This window comes from Petaurus breviceps, unplaced genomic scaffold (assembly GCF_028583685.1).
Source record: "Petaurus breviceps papuanus isolate PSGF00001 unplaced genomic scaffold, PetGlider_PUasm1.0 126, whole genome shotgun sequence".
In the NCBI taxonomy this organism is placed as follows: domain Eukaryota; kingdom Metazoa; phylum Chordata; class Mammalia; order Diprotodontia; family Petauridae; genus Petaurus; species Petaurus breviceps.
Genome location: NW_027185655.1, coordinates 56,872,319 through 56,889,056, shown reverse-complemented (window position 1 = coordinate 56,889,056; position 16,738 = coordinate 56,872,319). Strand labels below are relative to the sequence as shown.

General features: G+C 40.2%; 1 protein-coding gene across 1 annotated transcript in view; it reads left to right on the top strand.

Annotated features, from left to right (window-relative positions):
- The window catches only part of TENM3 (teneurin transmembrane protein 3), a 3,497,142-nt gene that overhangs the window by 3,420,967 nt on the left and 59,437 nt on the right, over positions 1 to 16,738 (top strand). The window contains exons 31-33 of the mRNA XM_069096576.1: positions 7,299 to 7,531; positions 9,049 to 9,203; positions 10,029 to 10,903. Coding sequence (XP_068952677.1) covers positions 7,299 to 7,531; positions 9,049 to 9,203; positions 10,029 to 10,903 — 1,263 coding nt within the window. The remainder of the gene's footprint in view (positions 1 to 7,298; positions 7,532 to 9,048; positions 9,204 to 10,028; positions 10,904 to 16,738) is intronic.

Sequence of the window (16,738 nt, the reverse complement as noted above, 5' to 3'; positions counted from 1 at the left end):
GCAGAGATATCATGAAGGATGAAGAGACATCAGATATGGCAATTCAAAGATTATTTTGTAACTTTGGAGAAGGAGTTTCAGTTAAATGAGGAGATCAAAAGTCAGACTGTAAGGAGTTAAGGAGAGAGAGAGAGGAAAGGAAGTAGAGGCATAGATTATAAATGGCCTTCCAAGAATTGATCCACAGAAGGAGGGAGAGGAATAAATAGGTCAGCAGAAAGGATGGAACATGGACATGTTTGCAGGGAAGCAGCCAATAGGGAGAAAATGAAGATAGGTGTGTTAGTGGCAGTAATGAAGGAAGGAATATGTTGGAGAAGATGAGTGGGAATTGGAAGTTCTTTAAAAAATTTTCTGACGTCAAGCCTAAATTTGCTTCTTTGCAAACCTCTAGTCTTTACCCGTGGTTCCTTCATCAGGATCCTGGGATCGAGTGGGGATGATAGAGGGGGCAGTCTACTGGAAAATGTGGGATGGAATGAGATCACTTCTGCATTTAGAAGGGTTTGTCTTGGCAAGAAGGGCCACCTCTCCTTGTGAGACAGACAGGGATGAAGGTCGAGATTGTGGCAGAGGCATCTGGAAGACAGAGATGAAGAAAAGGGATTAAAAAAAAGTTTAGGAAAGCCACTATGGTAAGTGGGATAGTAAGTATTGCCCTACATGTATCTGACTGAAGTGGAGTGGAAGAAGACTGATGAACACTGAGGTTAGAGTGTTTGAGAGGACACTGACTTATAAACTGAGGTTCTCAGTGGGAGGTATATGGAGAAGACAACTGTGGGTCAGAAACTGCATATCCTGAGAAATTTTGTTAACAAGAGAATAAAGAATAAAATGGAATGGGTGCTCAAAATGAATAGATGCTGTGGAGGTTAAGATTAAGGTAAATAGGAATTGGAGTAGGGAGAGAAAGAGGAGAAAGGATTTTGTGAGTAATACATATGAGGGAATATGAGATTGGGAAACCTGCCAAAGGATGAGGGAAAGAAAGGCTAAAATCTCAACATAAATGTAGGATTAAATGCCATTTGATAGGGCTACCCTATGTTCAGTGAACACAGACTCAGTGAAGGCTCAGACTCTCAGAGGTACAGGATCTCTTAGCACTAAATGGGATCAGGTCTAGAGGGCTTGGCGGATCCACATCTTTCCCAGAACCTCATCCCAAGATTCAGGGGATACCCTACACAAACCAAAAGCAAGACTCCCTCTCTTTCCAATACACACCCCACTCCCAATATCCTATTTAGAGACACCTTTATAGGTCTCTCTGTGTAGTTGGTGTAGATATGATGGTGTAGTTTCTGCACCAAATTTAATAAACTTACTTTGCTGTTTCCATTTAGTCAATAATATGCAACTCAGACTGATATTAAAAAAAAACACAACAGTCGAGATCCTCTAATTTACCCAAGTGATCTGGTTGCTAGAAATTCAGTGACTTTGCTTTTATAGACAAATACATAAGAAAAAGTTAAAAATGTGCCTTGTAACAGGACCAGTAAATTACAAAAGGTGATCAGTTGGATCAGTAAGATAACAAGACTCCCATTTCTTCTGTTGTCCTTTTTTTTTTTTTTTTTTGGAACCATCCTTCCCCTCTTTAAAGAAATTTTAAAACAAAACAAATTAGCCATTTTCTACATACCCTATCTATATCAAATCTATATCAAATATATCAACTTCACTAAGGATGGCTTGATAATTGCTGTGGTCTAAGCAAGTCAGGAATGAGTTAAGAATGGAAGTACCATGCCCCAAAGGATCTCCACTTGACCTGTATTTCTTTGCTATTAGCCGGAACTTCAATGTTATGTAAACCTTTCTAAAGTGGCGAATCATCACATGAGAGGGTTGTGCTCCTGCAGGCAACCATGGGCTTGTGTTAGACATGTATTTTGTAAACCCCTACACCCCAGCCAGCAGCTGCAACCCATTTTCAGTCACTATACTTCCCATCATTTCCTTTCTTTTCAACATGGGCACTTCCAACAATGGTACAGATCACACACATTTGGTGCAACTCTTGTCTTCCCATAGATCCTTTACTAGGATCCCACCTTGAGAGCAGGGATTCTTAAGTGTTTTTGTGCATCATGGACCCTTCTGGTGAAACCACTGTAACCTTTTTCAGAATAATGGCTTTTTTAATGCATAAAATTTTTAAATATCAAATTACAAAGGAAAAGAATTACATTAAAATATAAGTAAAAATTTTTTTAGAAAACAATTTCATAGACCCTAAAGAACTCCTGCTCCAGATTTTTTGATGTTCCATGGAGACCAGTACAGCACATTTGGAGTATGGAGGACTATCCCTCACTCCCTCTGGATGGGTTCATCTCCTATTCTGGCCATTTATCTTTTGGATGGAGGAGGAAGTGTTGTATAGTGGATAGAACTTCAGATTTAGAGTCAGAAGGAGCTTCTACAATGGAAAAAACACTGACTCTGTAGAGGACCTGGATTCGAATCCCAGCTTGGGGTTGATGATGTCCCAGGGATTCAGTGTCTTCAGGTAAAATGGAGGTTGGTTTGTAAGGCCCCTTACATCTAGCTCTATGACCTGTGATCCAGAATCAGATTCTTCCTCAGACATGACCCTGGAAAGTCATTTCTCACCTTCAATTTCTTCATCTCTAAAATGAGGCGGTTGTGTGTGAGTCCTCTCCAGCTTCTCCCAGTTCTGAGTCTGTGATCTCGGCTTCTTTCTATGGCTCCTCTTGTGTAATTCTTTGGTTTCAAATTGTCACAATCTTCTTGAAACCATCCCCCAAAAAACCTCACTGTTCTTTTATTCCCAACATATAAAGGCCATTTTAGCACGCCAGTGATTCTTATCTTGGTTTTCACGTGAGAAGGGTTGGGGATGAAGAAGTTACTTCGTTGTATAAGGCTGAGGCTTTGCTTTGTGTAAGGCTGAGGGAGCTTATTTGGAGAGGTTGGTCGTGGACAGAGGACAGCATTCAGCATCTGTCCAAATCCGTCAACACTCAATCAGTCCACTGATGTGGGCAGCCCCTCCACAGACACAGTCCACTTGCACTCTCTCCTTCTGCATCATGCTTGTCCATTTTCTTCCAGTTTCACTATCGAGCAGGGGTTCTTACTTTTTGTATGTCATGTTCCACTCTGTTGGCAATCTAGAGAAGCCTAAAGGCCCCTTCTCAGAATAATTTTAAGTACATAAAATATATATAATTAAAAAGTAAACCAGTTATATTTAAATAAAACTGTAATTTTCCCATCCAGCTTAAAAAGACCCCCTCAAATCCATCCACAGACTCTCAGCTTAAGAACAGCCAGAGAGGGATCACCCAACATGACAAGGGTTGTCTTGTCTTTCTCCTAACATCACGAATATACTAACAAACAAGCTGACTACCAGAGGCACAGAGACCAGAGAATGTCGATCCAGAGCTGGAGGGGCCTCCATGCATTCAGTCAAAGGGCTGCATTTGAGGACCTAGAGGGCCACCCGTGGCCTCAAGGCCACAGGTTCCCCACCCCTGACCAAGGCCATCTAGTCAATCCCCTTACTTTATAGATAAGGAAATCAGGGCCGGAGAGGTGAAGTGACATGCCCAGTGTCACACAGGTACTGAGTAGGACAAGGCTTTCTCCACTCATCTTTATTCCTCACTTTTATCATGAGACTAGTCCATTTTGTTGTTGTTCATACATTTCTTTGATAATATTATTTATTCCACTTCTCCATCTGTCCACATGATACTCTAAATTTGACTTTCCTGAATAGAAGAGGTGTATGTAAAACCTGGGCTTTTAATTTGAAAAGAAGTCTTGCAAATGAAGTCTTACAAAACCATGTGCGTCCTATGAGAAAAATTTGCAGGCTTTGTATACGATTCCTGCTTTCAGGGGATCAGAATAAGATACCTCTGAATGAATGAATGAAAAAAACATTTATTAAGCACTTAGTGAATGCCAGACACTATGTAAGGCCCTAGAGATAAGAAAGCAAAAATAAACAAGATGATTCCTGCCCTCGTGTAGTCCCCATTCTGTAAGGTGAATATGATCTATACAGGGCAGTGGTAGGTCAGGAGTTCTTTTTTTTAGACAGGGAAGCCATAAGAATGGTGAAAGGAGTCATAGTACAATCGACTGTCACATTCTTTCCAGGATGTGATGTAAAGGAATACAGGTCCTATTATAAGGCCCTACCATGATAAACTAAGCAGCACCCTCAGAAGCCTGCTAATGGGCAAGTGCCACTGTCCACGAGTTAGATGCCTGCATGGGCCACTCAGCCTTACACTAATGAGAACCGTGGATGGCAGTGGAATCACCTGGAGAGAGTCCTACATTGATCATGTCAGTAGCACCTCAGTATTAATGATTTGGGGCAAAAAGGCCTGGATCACAGCAGAACTGGGATGGCCACTTGCCAGAGCCCCTTGCCAAATGTAGACACATGATCTCTTCCCCTATTAGAACATTTAAAAAAAAAAATCGATCTCAGTTGAATTTGAAGGTGCCAGCCTGCATTAGTAGGAGGTGAAGCCTCACCCAGGAGGTCCCTATGCTAATGAAACCATGGGTCCAGTCCTTTTCTTATCTGCATTGTACTTCAAGGTTTACAGAGCACTTTACAGCATCCTCTCGTTTGTTGTCACAGCAGTCCTGTGAAGTGGGTACGATAACTACCATCTTTGCAGGTGAGAGGACTGAGTCTCAGGTTAAGTGTCCTTCCCATGAACACACAGCTAATGAGTATGGGAGGCTGGTCCTTTTTCCTGTCACATCACCTGCCCCATATGCATGTCCTCCATACAGAGCTATCAAGTAGAAGATATGTTTCTGCACTGAAAAAACCTGCAGTCCACACAAAAGGAAGAAACGTAAATAAGTACATTTAAATATAAGTGACAGGCAGATATACAATATATTCAAAACCAGTCGGAACTCTAGAGAGCAGGAGAGATACACAAGTCCTGCAAACTGAGATGGGAAAAACCAGACAGACTAATTCAGTAGTTACCACGTCCTCAAAATTAGTTCTTACACATATTCTCTGCCCCTAAAAGGCCAGTTTGGTTCATATCAGATTGTAGAAAAATCTATGTTAAACTGTTTTGAAACATTGTAGTAATATATTGAGGTAGCTTCTCGGTTCATTATAGGTGAAGAAACTGTCATGTTTGCAAGCATAATGTCTGGGTGCATTTGAATTTTTCTGAATAGGAAAACACTGTAACAGCACTAAACACAGCATGGTGGTTGGTTCATCATGTCATCGGACCTAGTCATTTGAATAGTTATAGGCTTGTAGATCCAGAGGCTGCATTATTCAACCCCCCTCATCATATAGATAAAGAGACTGAGGCTCAGAGAAGTTAAATTATTTGCCCAAGGTCACACAACTATTAAGAGGAAGAGACAGAATTTAAACCCAGTTCTAGAGCAAGTGTTCTTGCCACTTATCAGCAAATACTTGCAGTTTCTCCTTCCTCCTCCCCCCTTCTTCCTCTCTTTCTCTGTCTCTCTTGGATCCCTTCCTTCAACCCCTTTCACACACACACACACACTCTCTCTCTCTCTCTCCCTCTCTCTCCCGCTCTCTCTCTCACTCACACACACACACACACACACACACAAACACACAAACACACAAACACATCCAGCCCTCTATCTAGTAATAGTCACCACATAAGCATTCAGAACTGCCCAGCCCTGGTCTTCTCAGCATTATAAATATCTTCAAGGTTGGAAAGAAGAGAGTAGCAGTCACAAGAAGGTAGCCAGCTCTCTCCACTGGTTTAGCACATGTTATAATGTACTGCAACCACTTTTTCCACAACTCTATTAAATTGTAGAGCTCTGGTCTCCAAAGTCCTGGTAGAACCTCCCTGTAATTTTGAATTTTCTCCTGTCCTTCCCTCTGCCCACCGCCAGCTGAAGAAGCCTAGGGATAAACTCTTACCTACTGCTTTAGGGCTAAAATAAGTGGAAATCATAGACATTGTTGCTTTTAAGCAGAAGCAACATCATGGGAAGTATTACCTTCTCCTTAAAAAAATGATGAGAAAACCATTTTACCATGATAATAATTACACCAAATCAAATAGCTAGGGTAAAATGAGATAATACATGTAAAGCATTTTGCAAGACTTAAAGTGCTATATAAATGCTAGCTATTATCATACAGCTAATTTTCTGTTACATGTTTTAGATGTTAATATAAATATAGGATAAAATGTCAACCGTCATGTGATTTTCCTGTGTGCCATTAAACAAATTCAGTAAAACATGAATTAGTATATGATGGATACAGTTGCTTTTTTTAATGGGATCTTACCTCTTTCATCAAACAGAAATCTGAAATATGGGGTATTTTGTATTTGTAACGAGAATTTCTCTAAAGAGATACTATCCCAGCCATGTGTCATTATCTGTTTATAACTTGTTCATGTTAGTCTTTGCAAGTAGCAATACATCCAACGTGTTACATTAGCACTGTTTTATATTTACAAAACGTGAGGAACTACATTATGTGAACAGATGTTTGTATCTCACTGAGATTCTCAGATCGACTTTAGAGTTCAATTTGCAAACATGAGGAATGAAACTGCCTGATACGGCATTCAGGCTGTGGGCATTAGGCGGCCAGCAGAGATTGCCGCCTGCTCTTCAGTGACCTTATTTCGGCTGTTAACACTATAAATCAGGTCAAAAATTGTAACTGCAGCAGCTTCTGTTTCTGGATTGTGATATAGCAGCCAAGCAGGGCGTGATGCTACATTGTTTCTCCTGTCATAGGAGAGAAGAGGGTAATTCCCCATGACGAGGCACTCCTAACAGTAGCGACCTGCTTTGCCTTACTAGAGAGAGCTTATAAAGGTATAGGACCCTGGCAGTACAGCTACAGGGCATCAGAATCATTCTGGGCTCAGCTGCAAAGTCTTTGTCTTACGTATCATTAAAAAAAGGGGAGGAAGGTGATTACAAAAAAGATGCATGTTACTGAACTGTTAAATGGATCACGGAATGATAGGATTTTGAGTTGAAAGGAACCTTACAGATAGTTCAGTCCAACCCCCCTCATTTTATGGATAAGGAAATAGAAGACTAGAGAAATCAACCAGCTTTGCCCACTTAGGGCATCGACTAAAAGGAGACCCACAAGAGTTTCTAGATTCTTTTGAGACAGGCTACTCTTTCCCATGCTTGCTAGTTTCTAGCCAACCTTCTAGAATCTAATTTTTTTAGAAATTATTCTCTGTTTTCAGAATGACTCACTTAATGATGTTTAAATATGTGATCCCCTTTTGCAGCAGCAACCCAGCCCACAGATACTACCTTGCAACGGATCCAGTTACAGGAGATTTGTATGTTTCCGACACAAACACCCGCAGAATTTATCGCCCCAAGTCCCTCACTGGTGCAAAAGACCTCACTAAAAATGCTGAAGTGGTGGCTGGGACAGGAGAGCAGTGCCTTCCATTTGATGAAGCAAGATGCGGTGATGGAGGCAAGGCCGTGGAGGCCACACTCATGAGTCCCAAAGGTAGGGACAGCCTTCTGGTAGGGGACTTTTTATATATATATATCGAAGAAAAGGGAAGGAAATCCAGTTACTGCCTGATTGTCTTAAATGCTGAGTCTGACCTTTTGCCCAAAGCTATGTTGAGAGGAGGCAGTTTCCAAATCTAGTGTTTTTAAAAGCCATTTAGCGTGAAACTGATTTTAAGTTGATTTTACAGTAAATATTGGGTTCTTGGTCTCTTTGCTTTCATGCCATTTTTTTTTTCAGCTATCCAAAGAATAAAGCAAATGCTCTGTTATTCAGGACAAATTCTGTTAAAGGGAATTTCAAAGGAGGGAGGTGTCCAAATTCTTCATTGTGTTGAAGTCATCTTTGTAACTGAAGAATTCTGGTTCTACTTTAAAAATCTCCCCAAAGCAGCCCTATTAGCACTCACCCAGTTATGAACTGTTCAACTTTTTCTTTGTGTATCATGAGGAAAATGTTTGGCATGTGGGATTTCTGGAGGTGACAGGGACTAACAGCCTGCAGGATAAACTTTCTATCAATCATACTAGACATGATTTGCTCTTTGCCATTTAATACAGTATTTCATTATAGCAAGTGACTATTGTGTGGACAAGGACTGGGGGGTAAAAGTGTTTGTTGTAGTGAATTATTCATGGTAGTAGATCTTATCGTCAAAAGGTCAACGAAGCACTAGCTCAAGCTTGACTCTATTTCTGTTAGAACGCATATGGTACAAAAAAAGTTCACTGTAGCAGAATTTAACCCATTTCTACAATTTCTAGATTCGTGAAAAAAATTCGATGTCACCATTTTGTACCCAGAACTTACTGATAATCTTTAGTTGTTGAAGATACAGAACTGATCTCAGAATCAAGATGTGGGTTCAAATCCCAACCCCTGACAAATAACATACTAGATAAGTGACCCTGGTCAAATCATTTTCCTAGTGTTCTAGGCAGCCTTCTAGTTCAGAGGTTCTTAACTTGGTGTTTAGTTGGGGAAGAGGGTTCCACTTGTAGAGATAGCTGCATTCCAATATAACTGTTTTCCTCTGTGATTCTATGCAACTTGTTTTATGCATTTAACAACCTTATTTCAAGAAGCAAACCACAGGCTATGGCCCAGATTGACAAAGGAGCCTATGATACAGAGCAAGATTGAGGAACATTGCTGTAAATTAGAAATTATAGAACATTTGACAGATATGCATAGGAAGAGGGCATTTCCTCACCAAGGGTTCCTTAACCCTGCTGAAATCACAAAAGAGATAAGCCCTGAGCTGCTAATTTACAGCTTGCTGGAGATTTCTCAGATATTTATATCTCTCTCTTTAGTACAGTCTACATTATTTGTGATAGAAATAATACTACTGAACTCTTCTAAATATATTTGAATTCCACAAACATACCTGCCAACTTTGTATGATTCATTACCAATTTGATACTGAAAAATCACTCTGTGATTATTATGTGATCAAAAGTAATTTTTTTTAATTCCATAACATTTTACCTTTTTTTTTTTGGACACAGGGATGGCCATTGACAAGAATGGATTAATCTACTTTGTTGATGGAACCATGATCAGAAAAGTAGACCAAAATGGAATAATATCAACTCTCCTGGGCTCTAATGACCTAACTTCAGCCAGGCCTTTAACATGCGATACCAGCATGCACATCAGCCAGGTAATTTAAAAATTCAACTAAATGGTAATGTTTTGTCTTGCACATAGTTTGTTTTACTAGATAAATAGCATCTGACAGCTCATGTCAGTTGTCTTTGTCACATGTAGCAGTCTCCAGGACAAAGTTCTTCCAAGAGATTGTAGTGAAATGTCCTTAGGAGATGACTTAAAAAAAAAACTTTCCCCTTTCACAGTCACACTCATGATAAATTCAGCATAGCACAGAACTATAACATTATTAAGAAATGATAGAACATTTGTAATAAAATTCTAGTAGAGTAGCAGCCTGAAGATATTCTTAAAAATAAACCAAACTGTTTAAGTTTCTTAATCTGTTATGGTGAATGACTTAGGTTTTCAAGTAGTATGGAAAACCCACTAGAATTAGTCCCACTGGACTTTTACTTAGAATTGGGAGCTCTACTGTTGCTCTGATTGAAAACACAATAGAACACTAATGTATTCATAACCTCGAAAGTACTGGGATTGAGTGCTTATTAACTGCTATCAGGATGCAAACCCAGAATATATGCGCTCATATCCCACCATTATCCACTGACTCACTACATATAGGCTAATTTGCTGTTTGTGTATAGCTCTAATACATCTTTCTATGAGGTGTATTTTTAAGTAAAATGTTATTTCCTCCATCTGTCTTCACATGAGACCTTTAAGCTTATTTTACTGTGGCTGTTGAAAAAGCAATTTTAAAGGAGTTCATCAAATGGAGGTTAATTTCACTGAACGGTCTAATTTCATTTAATGCCAGTAAATTAACAGCAGTGAAGTAACAGGCTAACCAAACAATTTCCTTTTTTTTATTAAGGTGCGTCTGGAATGGCCCACTGATTTGGCTATTAACCCTATGGATAACTCCATTTATGTCCTGGATAATAACGTAGTTTTACAGATCACTGAAAACCGTCAGGTCCGCATTGCTGCTGGGCGGCCAATGCACTGTCAGGTCCCTGGAGTGGAATACTCTGTAGGGAAACATGCAGTTCAGACAACCCTGGAATCGGCCACAGCCATAGCCGTGTCCTATAGTGGGGTCCTGTACATCACAGAAACAGATGAAAAGAAGATTAACCGAATAAGACAGGTCACAACAGATGGAGAAATCTCATTAGTTGCTGGAATCCCCTCCGAATGTGACTGTAAAAATGATGCCAACTGTGACTGCTATCAGAGTGGAGACGGCTATGCCAAGGACGCCAAACTCAATGCTCCTTCCTCCTTGGCCGCGTCTCCAGATGGCACACTGTACATCGCAGACCTTGGAAACATTCGGATCCGGGCTGTGTCAAAGAACAAACCTTTACTGAATTCCATGAATTTTTATGAAGTGGCCTCTCCGACTGATCAAGAACTTTATATTTTTGACATCAATGGCACTCACCAGTACACCATGAGCCTCGTCACTGGTGATTACTTGTACAATTTTAGCTACAGTAATGATAACGATATCACCGCAGTGACAGATAGCAATGGCAATACTCTCAGAATCAGACGGGATCCCAACCGGATGCCAGTGAGGGTGGTGTCCCCTGATAACCAAGTCATATGGTTGACCATAGGAACCAACGGTTGTTTGAAAAGCATGACTGCCCAAGGACTGGAGTTAGTTTTATTTACTTACCATGGCAACAGTGGTCTTCTGGCTACCAAAAGTGATGAGACTGGTTGGACTACCTTTTTTGAGTAAGTACAAAAATTAAGATTCTTCTTTGTTGTACAAAATACCATGAAGTCCATGATACCGTTTTTAAAGTTTAAGGTGTTGAGGTTTTGTTTCATATCACAGTCTTCAGACGAAACACATGGCATAACCAACCCCTCCAAAAACACATAATGGATAAACCTTGCTTTGGGCATGGACACAACACACATTTTCATTTGTGCATTTGATTAAAACATAGCAATACTGGCATCCACTGTTTGCAGCTGTCACAGTAAAGGAACTGTAAAAAACATCTTCAAAGAATTCTGATCAATCAGTCACCTCTATGTGCTTTTAATCATGTAAAAGCCTTTTATCTTCAATTATTTATTATCAATGGACAAATGACTTATCTATAAGGACAGACAACTCTTTAAGACTATGAATTTCAAAACAGTTGCCAAACGTTGGTAAAGGGAGTTTTCTCCCTGGGAGTTCCTCATCTAAATAAAATCACAGTTCCAGACAATACACACATGTATATGGCAGAGTGCATGTTCGAGGGAAATAGAACATTCACTACCAGGAGCAAACAGGGAATCAGTCAATTAACAAACTTTTAATCATACCTTCCTACGTGTATGCCAAAGCACTGTGCTTGAAGATACAAAGACAAAAATTAAACAGTCCATGTCCTCAAGGAGATTACACTCCTTACACACTCATAGATATATACAAAGTAATTACAAGGTAATTTTGGTAGTATCAGAAAAGACCTCTTGCTAGAAATGAGTTTCAAAAGAGCCTAGGGATTCTAAGACACCAAGGAATTACTTTTAAATTCAATTCAACAGGCATTTGTTATGCAACCAAGAAAGTATCTGTGTGTGACTGCTGTAGCTAGGAAGTTATGCTGAGGACCTGAAGAAATGAGTAGCCAGTAGCACATCCAATGGAGCTGTTTAAACAGTAAATTCCCCTAAGTCAGTGAGAACTCTCAGTGAAATTAACTGTGGTCCGTTTTAAGACCCCAGAGCTTTGCAATGAATATGCATATAAAATCAAGTGGACTGATTGCTTATTTGAATAACTTTGCAGGGGTCACACTGGAGAATTAAATGCACGCAGGTAGAATATTGGCAGAGATAGAACAGCCTTTGAATTAAACGTAAAAATTCCTAACTCTGACTTCATATTATAAGCTGAGACAAAAATATTTTCCATGGGAACATGGGTCTGAAGCTGTGATGGAAGCTGGCGGTAATGTGTTTTAATATAGAAACCTTTCGGTCGCATATCACATTTTCTAGAATCTGTAAAGTAGAATCAACCTCGTAACTTGAATTGCTTCTCCTTTTGGAGCAAGTTCCCGTTTTAATAAAATTAATGTGACCCCGCAGCAAGATTTCCTAAAAGGGATAAATCTTTTTCAGCAGAATGACATTAAAATTCTGTTCTTAACATTCCCTTTCTTCATTTTAGAATCGCAATAGGTGGGGAATAAATTGGAAGTTAATGGAAGGCACTTCCTTTGCACAGTTTTTCAAAGTCATAGCAGGTTCTAATGCCAAAGAGGCAAAAAAAAAAAAAATAGTATAGAAAAATGTGTTCCAGTGAAATGAACCTGGATAGGAGAGTGCTCTGATTACTAGATATTCAGGGAATGATGGTGGCATGGATGAGATGTTGGTTTAAAGCAGGGCAGAAATGCCGAGATAAATTGCTAATACAACTGAAGGGCCAAGTCCTTCTCTCTGGGCATCGTCCAGATGTATCTTTAACAGGGTAATAATACCTTACAAAATGGAAGCCCTTTGATGGCAGACATGTGTTTTGGTTTTTTGCTTTCATATCTCCTTTATATGCCAGAATCTGACACATAGCAGGAGCTTAATAAATGCTTACTGAATCAGATTAGTACTGAACCAGCACTTTTCAACAGATTAAATGGTCTGCTCCCCAACTGCAATGGAATTTTAAGTATTTGAAGGGCAGTATGCTGGTGGATATTAAGACATGTAGATCAGTTAGTTTTAAGAGTGATGCATTAATTAAATATATCTCTTTGAAGGAGAGCAATAATAAAATAAAATCAGAGTGAGAGCAAGGAGGGATGTTAGCAATCATTTCACTTCACAGGTGAGGAAACCAAAATCCTCAGTTTAATACAGATAGTGAGCAACAGAGTAAGAATTCAAAACCACAACCTATCAAAACCCTGTAAATAGCTTAAAGGGCTATAGCAAATGATCATTTGCAAAGTACTTCTCTGGGAGGGAGGGACACAGTCAGTGTTATCATCTCTGTTTTTACAAATGAGGAAACTGAGGACTAGAAGTTAAGTGACTTACCCAAACCCATAAGTGGAAATCAAAACTAAAACTCGGTTATTTAATATCCAACCCCACTGCACCTCAGGCATGTGCAAAAATTAGCAAAATAGCAAACTAGTAAAATGAAAATGAACGACTCTTATGAATAAACAAATCCAATAGATTTAAAAGGAAAAAAATTAATGAAAGTTCATGACCATCACTCTTTTACTAGTACAGACCCAGTAAATGTCAAATTAACTGTATTTACTAAATTTCACTTTATGATAATGATTAATTACCATTCCAAAAATCGTGACTCAAATGCCTTACCCCATAGGCCACTTCAATTATTAAAAAAAAAAAGAACTCATACATCTGTATAGATCATTGGACACACTGGAAAAAATATTGGTTTAATCCACAAATAAAGGTCTGAAGAACTATTTTAAAGCAAGATGCTCTAAGAAGAAATCTACAGTAGAACCTGGCACCTTCTTACACACATGCAAATTTACAGTTCTAAACATATGTATATTATAAAAACTTGAGATGATGAGAATTATGGAGAAAAGAAACAAACAGGATATGTATAAGATTTGACCTGAAGTGTTCAAAACTGTCAAGTCAGGGTAACAGATGTTCTTTTTCTCTTTTACGTCCATTCCTGCCTTTGGACTATAGGACACCCAAGTGTCACTGGTACTTTAAAGGGTCGAGACCTTTAGAAAGGCATTCAAAAGTCAGTGCACATAATAAAGAGAGGATGAAGTGAATGTCAGGCCACGACTCCAAAGCCAGCATCTGGGCTCGGAGATAACGGCACGTTCATGTCAGTGTACTTTTGATGGAGATTGAAGTTGGAGGAACTCTGCGCACCTGCATCTCCCCTACAGCCCATACATCTACTCATCAGAGACGTGACCACAGGGGCCTCTGGGCTGCATATTAGATCCTAAAACACAAATCGAACAGGAGGAACTACTCCCCTGATAGAGGCAGCAGCAGCAGGTGGATCGAAATCCCCACCAGATTTCAGGTGTTTCTGTACTCTTCTGTAGGCTGACAGTTGTTGTTTTTCTTACAGAGGGCACACTACCAGAATATTAGTGCACATCAGTAATATTTCATTTCACATTTGTGCGTCCCCGCATGTCTTCTGCATACCTGCCAAGGCTATTTGGAGACTCAGGGAGGTTGAGGAGGGAATTAGAAGGGGTTTGACAAGAAGACAGGTTTTCTAGAAAACAAAACCAGGAGTGCATTAGATGCACAATTATCCTTACCCATGGAAAGAATGCTTATCTACTCACATCATTTCATGGTATTTTTCCCTTAGGACAAGAAATGCATGCTGCATATTCAGAAATTCTCACACAGTAAACTCTGGGTAGGACCACAGTGATTTAAAAAGAGATATGATTGTCTGGGTCAGCCCAGGATATTGGAGCCAGTCTTAGTGAACTGTGGACTTGGGAATAAGGGTTCTTTTCTGTTCAGCTAAATTCAACAAAGAAATTAAGTGCCTACTTTGTCCCGGGAATAGAAATAAAGTTAACTCAGGTCCTGCTTTCAATGAGTTTATAATCTAATGGAGGGAATGAAGAACTATAATACAAACGGATTGTGGAAGGGAATGGTGGTTGAGGGAATTTTTTAATGTAGGAGTCAGTATCAGAAGTGAAATCCTTGAAGGAAAAAGAGACTAACAGGGAAAGATTAGCCAAAAGAGAGACTCAAGGGTCAGACATCCATTCTGAGAAGGAGGCTCGGTGGGAACAAATTCAGGAAGGAGGGAAAGGGCAGGTAGTGAATGAGAGACCAAGAGTGGTCCAGTGTGGTTAGAACATAGACTGGCTGAAGGGGAGTGATGGGAGAGAGGGATCTATTTGGTATGAATCTGCACACCCAGCCCAGAGAAGAGAGTGGAGTCTCTGTACACAGGTTAAAATTCAGAAGCCAAACACTTTTTTTCTGTATGTGCAGTTTCCTAGGATATCTGGTGAGTAGACAGTGAGGATTGTCAAGAAAAGTATTGTCTTTTCCAGAGAAAAAGGTAGAGAAAAAATTAGAATCAAGAAATTTTCCTGGTGTTCTATGTAACATATACATGACATAGTCTCTATTCAAGACATCTTAAAAGGGAAATAACCTAAACATCTTAGCTGCCTTTGAAACATAAACATTTAGTAATAGCTAATCACTGAGGAAGGCTAGATGGCACAGTGGATAGAGTGCTGGAACTGCAGTCAGGAAGACCTGGGTTCAAATCCATCTTAGACACTAACTAGCTATGTGACCCTGGACAAGTCATTTCACCTCTGCCTCAGTGTCCTCATCTGCAAAATGGAGAGGATAATAGTACCTACCTCCCAGGACTGTAGTGAGGGTAAAATGAGATCATCTTTGCAAAGTGTTCTGCAAATCTTAAAGCACTATAATAAATGTTACCAATCACATCTTGTTTATAAAGCTTAAAGCTGCTGATAGGAATTTGCATTTATGAAATGCTTTTTGGTTTACAAAGCAGTTTCCCCAGGACAACCTTGTGAGGAAGGTGGTACAAATATCAATATTACCATCTGACTAGTGAAGAAACTAAAGGCCAGGGAAGGGGCATGGTATGTCCAGGATTGCATGTAAGTAACCTGAGGTTCACATCTAGATTTTCTGATTACAAGGCCAGCCCTCTTCTCTCTGAACCACAGCTCATGGTTTAAGCTGAACTACACTGGCAGCCTCTGCACTGCACATGGCCACCAAGAGGGGCAGGATTTGGGAGGACAAAGAAACATATGCACACATCCCTCTACACAGTTGGCCCACCGTGATAGAAGGCGTCGCTATGGCTCCCCTTGCAACTTTTGCCAAGTCATTTAACTTTCCTCAATCTCAGTTTCCACATTTGTAAGTGAGCAGTTGGCTTTTAAGATCTTTCAGCTCTAGACAGATTCTTCTGAAGATCTAAGGAAACTGGACTGTAGGCTTCATGAAGACAAGAACTGTGCCTTATTTCCTCTTGGCATCGGCTGCAGCGTGATGTATCCCTATATGTGGCACACCCGTCATCAGCATCTGTCAAATGAACCAATGTTCTGGATTAGGGGGAGGAAGCAGCTGAATTTGGGGAGGAAACTTCCCTGAGAGAGTATATATTGTGTCCAGTGACCACCAAGACAATGCTGACTTGCTCTTGGAGATAGTCAAGGCTTTGTGGTAGTCAGTTGAAACAAAAAAACCAGGAGTGTTTGCCCCTGCCTGTAATCCCTGCTACTGGGCACAGTGAGGCCCAGGAAAGCCTTAAGCCCAGGAGTTCTGGGACGAAGGACTGAGGCCCGTTATGTGCCCACACTAAGTCAGGCGCTAATGTGATAAGCCCCTAGGAGTGAGAGATCACCAGGCTGCTCAAGGAAGGGCAAACCAACCCACACAGAAAAGGGAGCCAATCAAAGCTTCCACAGTGATCAGTCGTGGGATCGGCCCCATGAGTGGATGCCGCCCAAGTCCTGGGGGTACGGAGAAAGGGGGAGACAAGCAAACAAAAATGTACAAACAGGGGATACA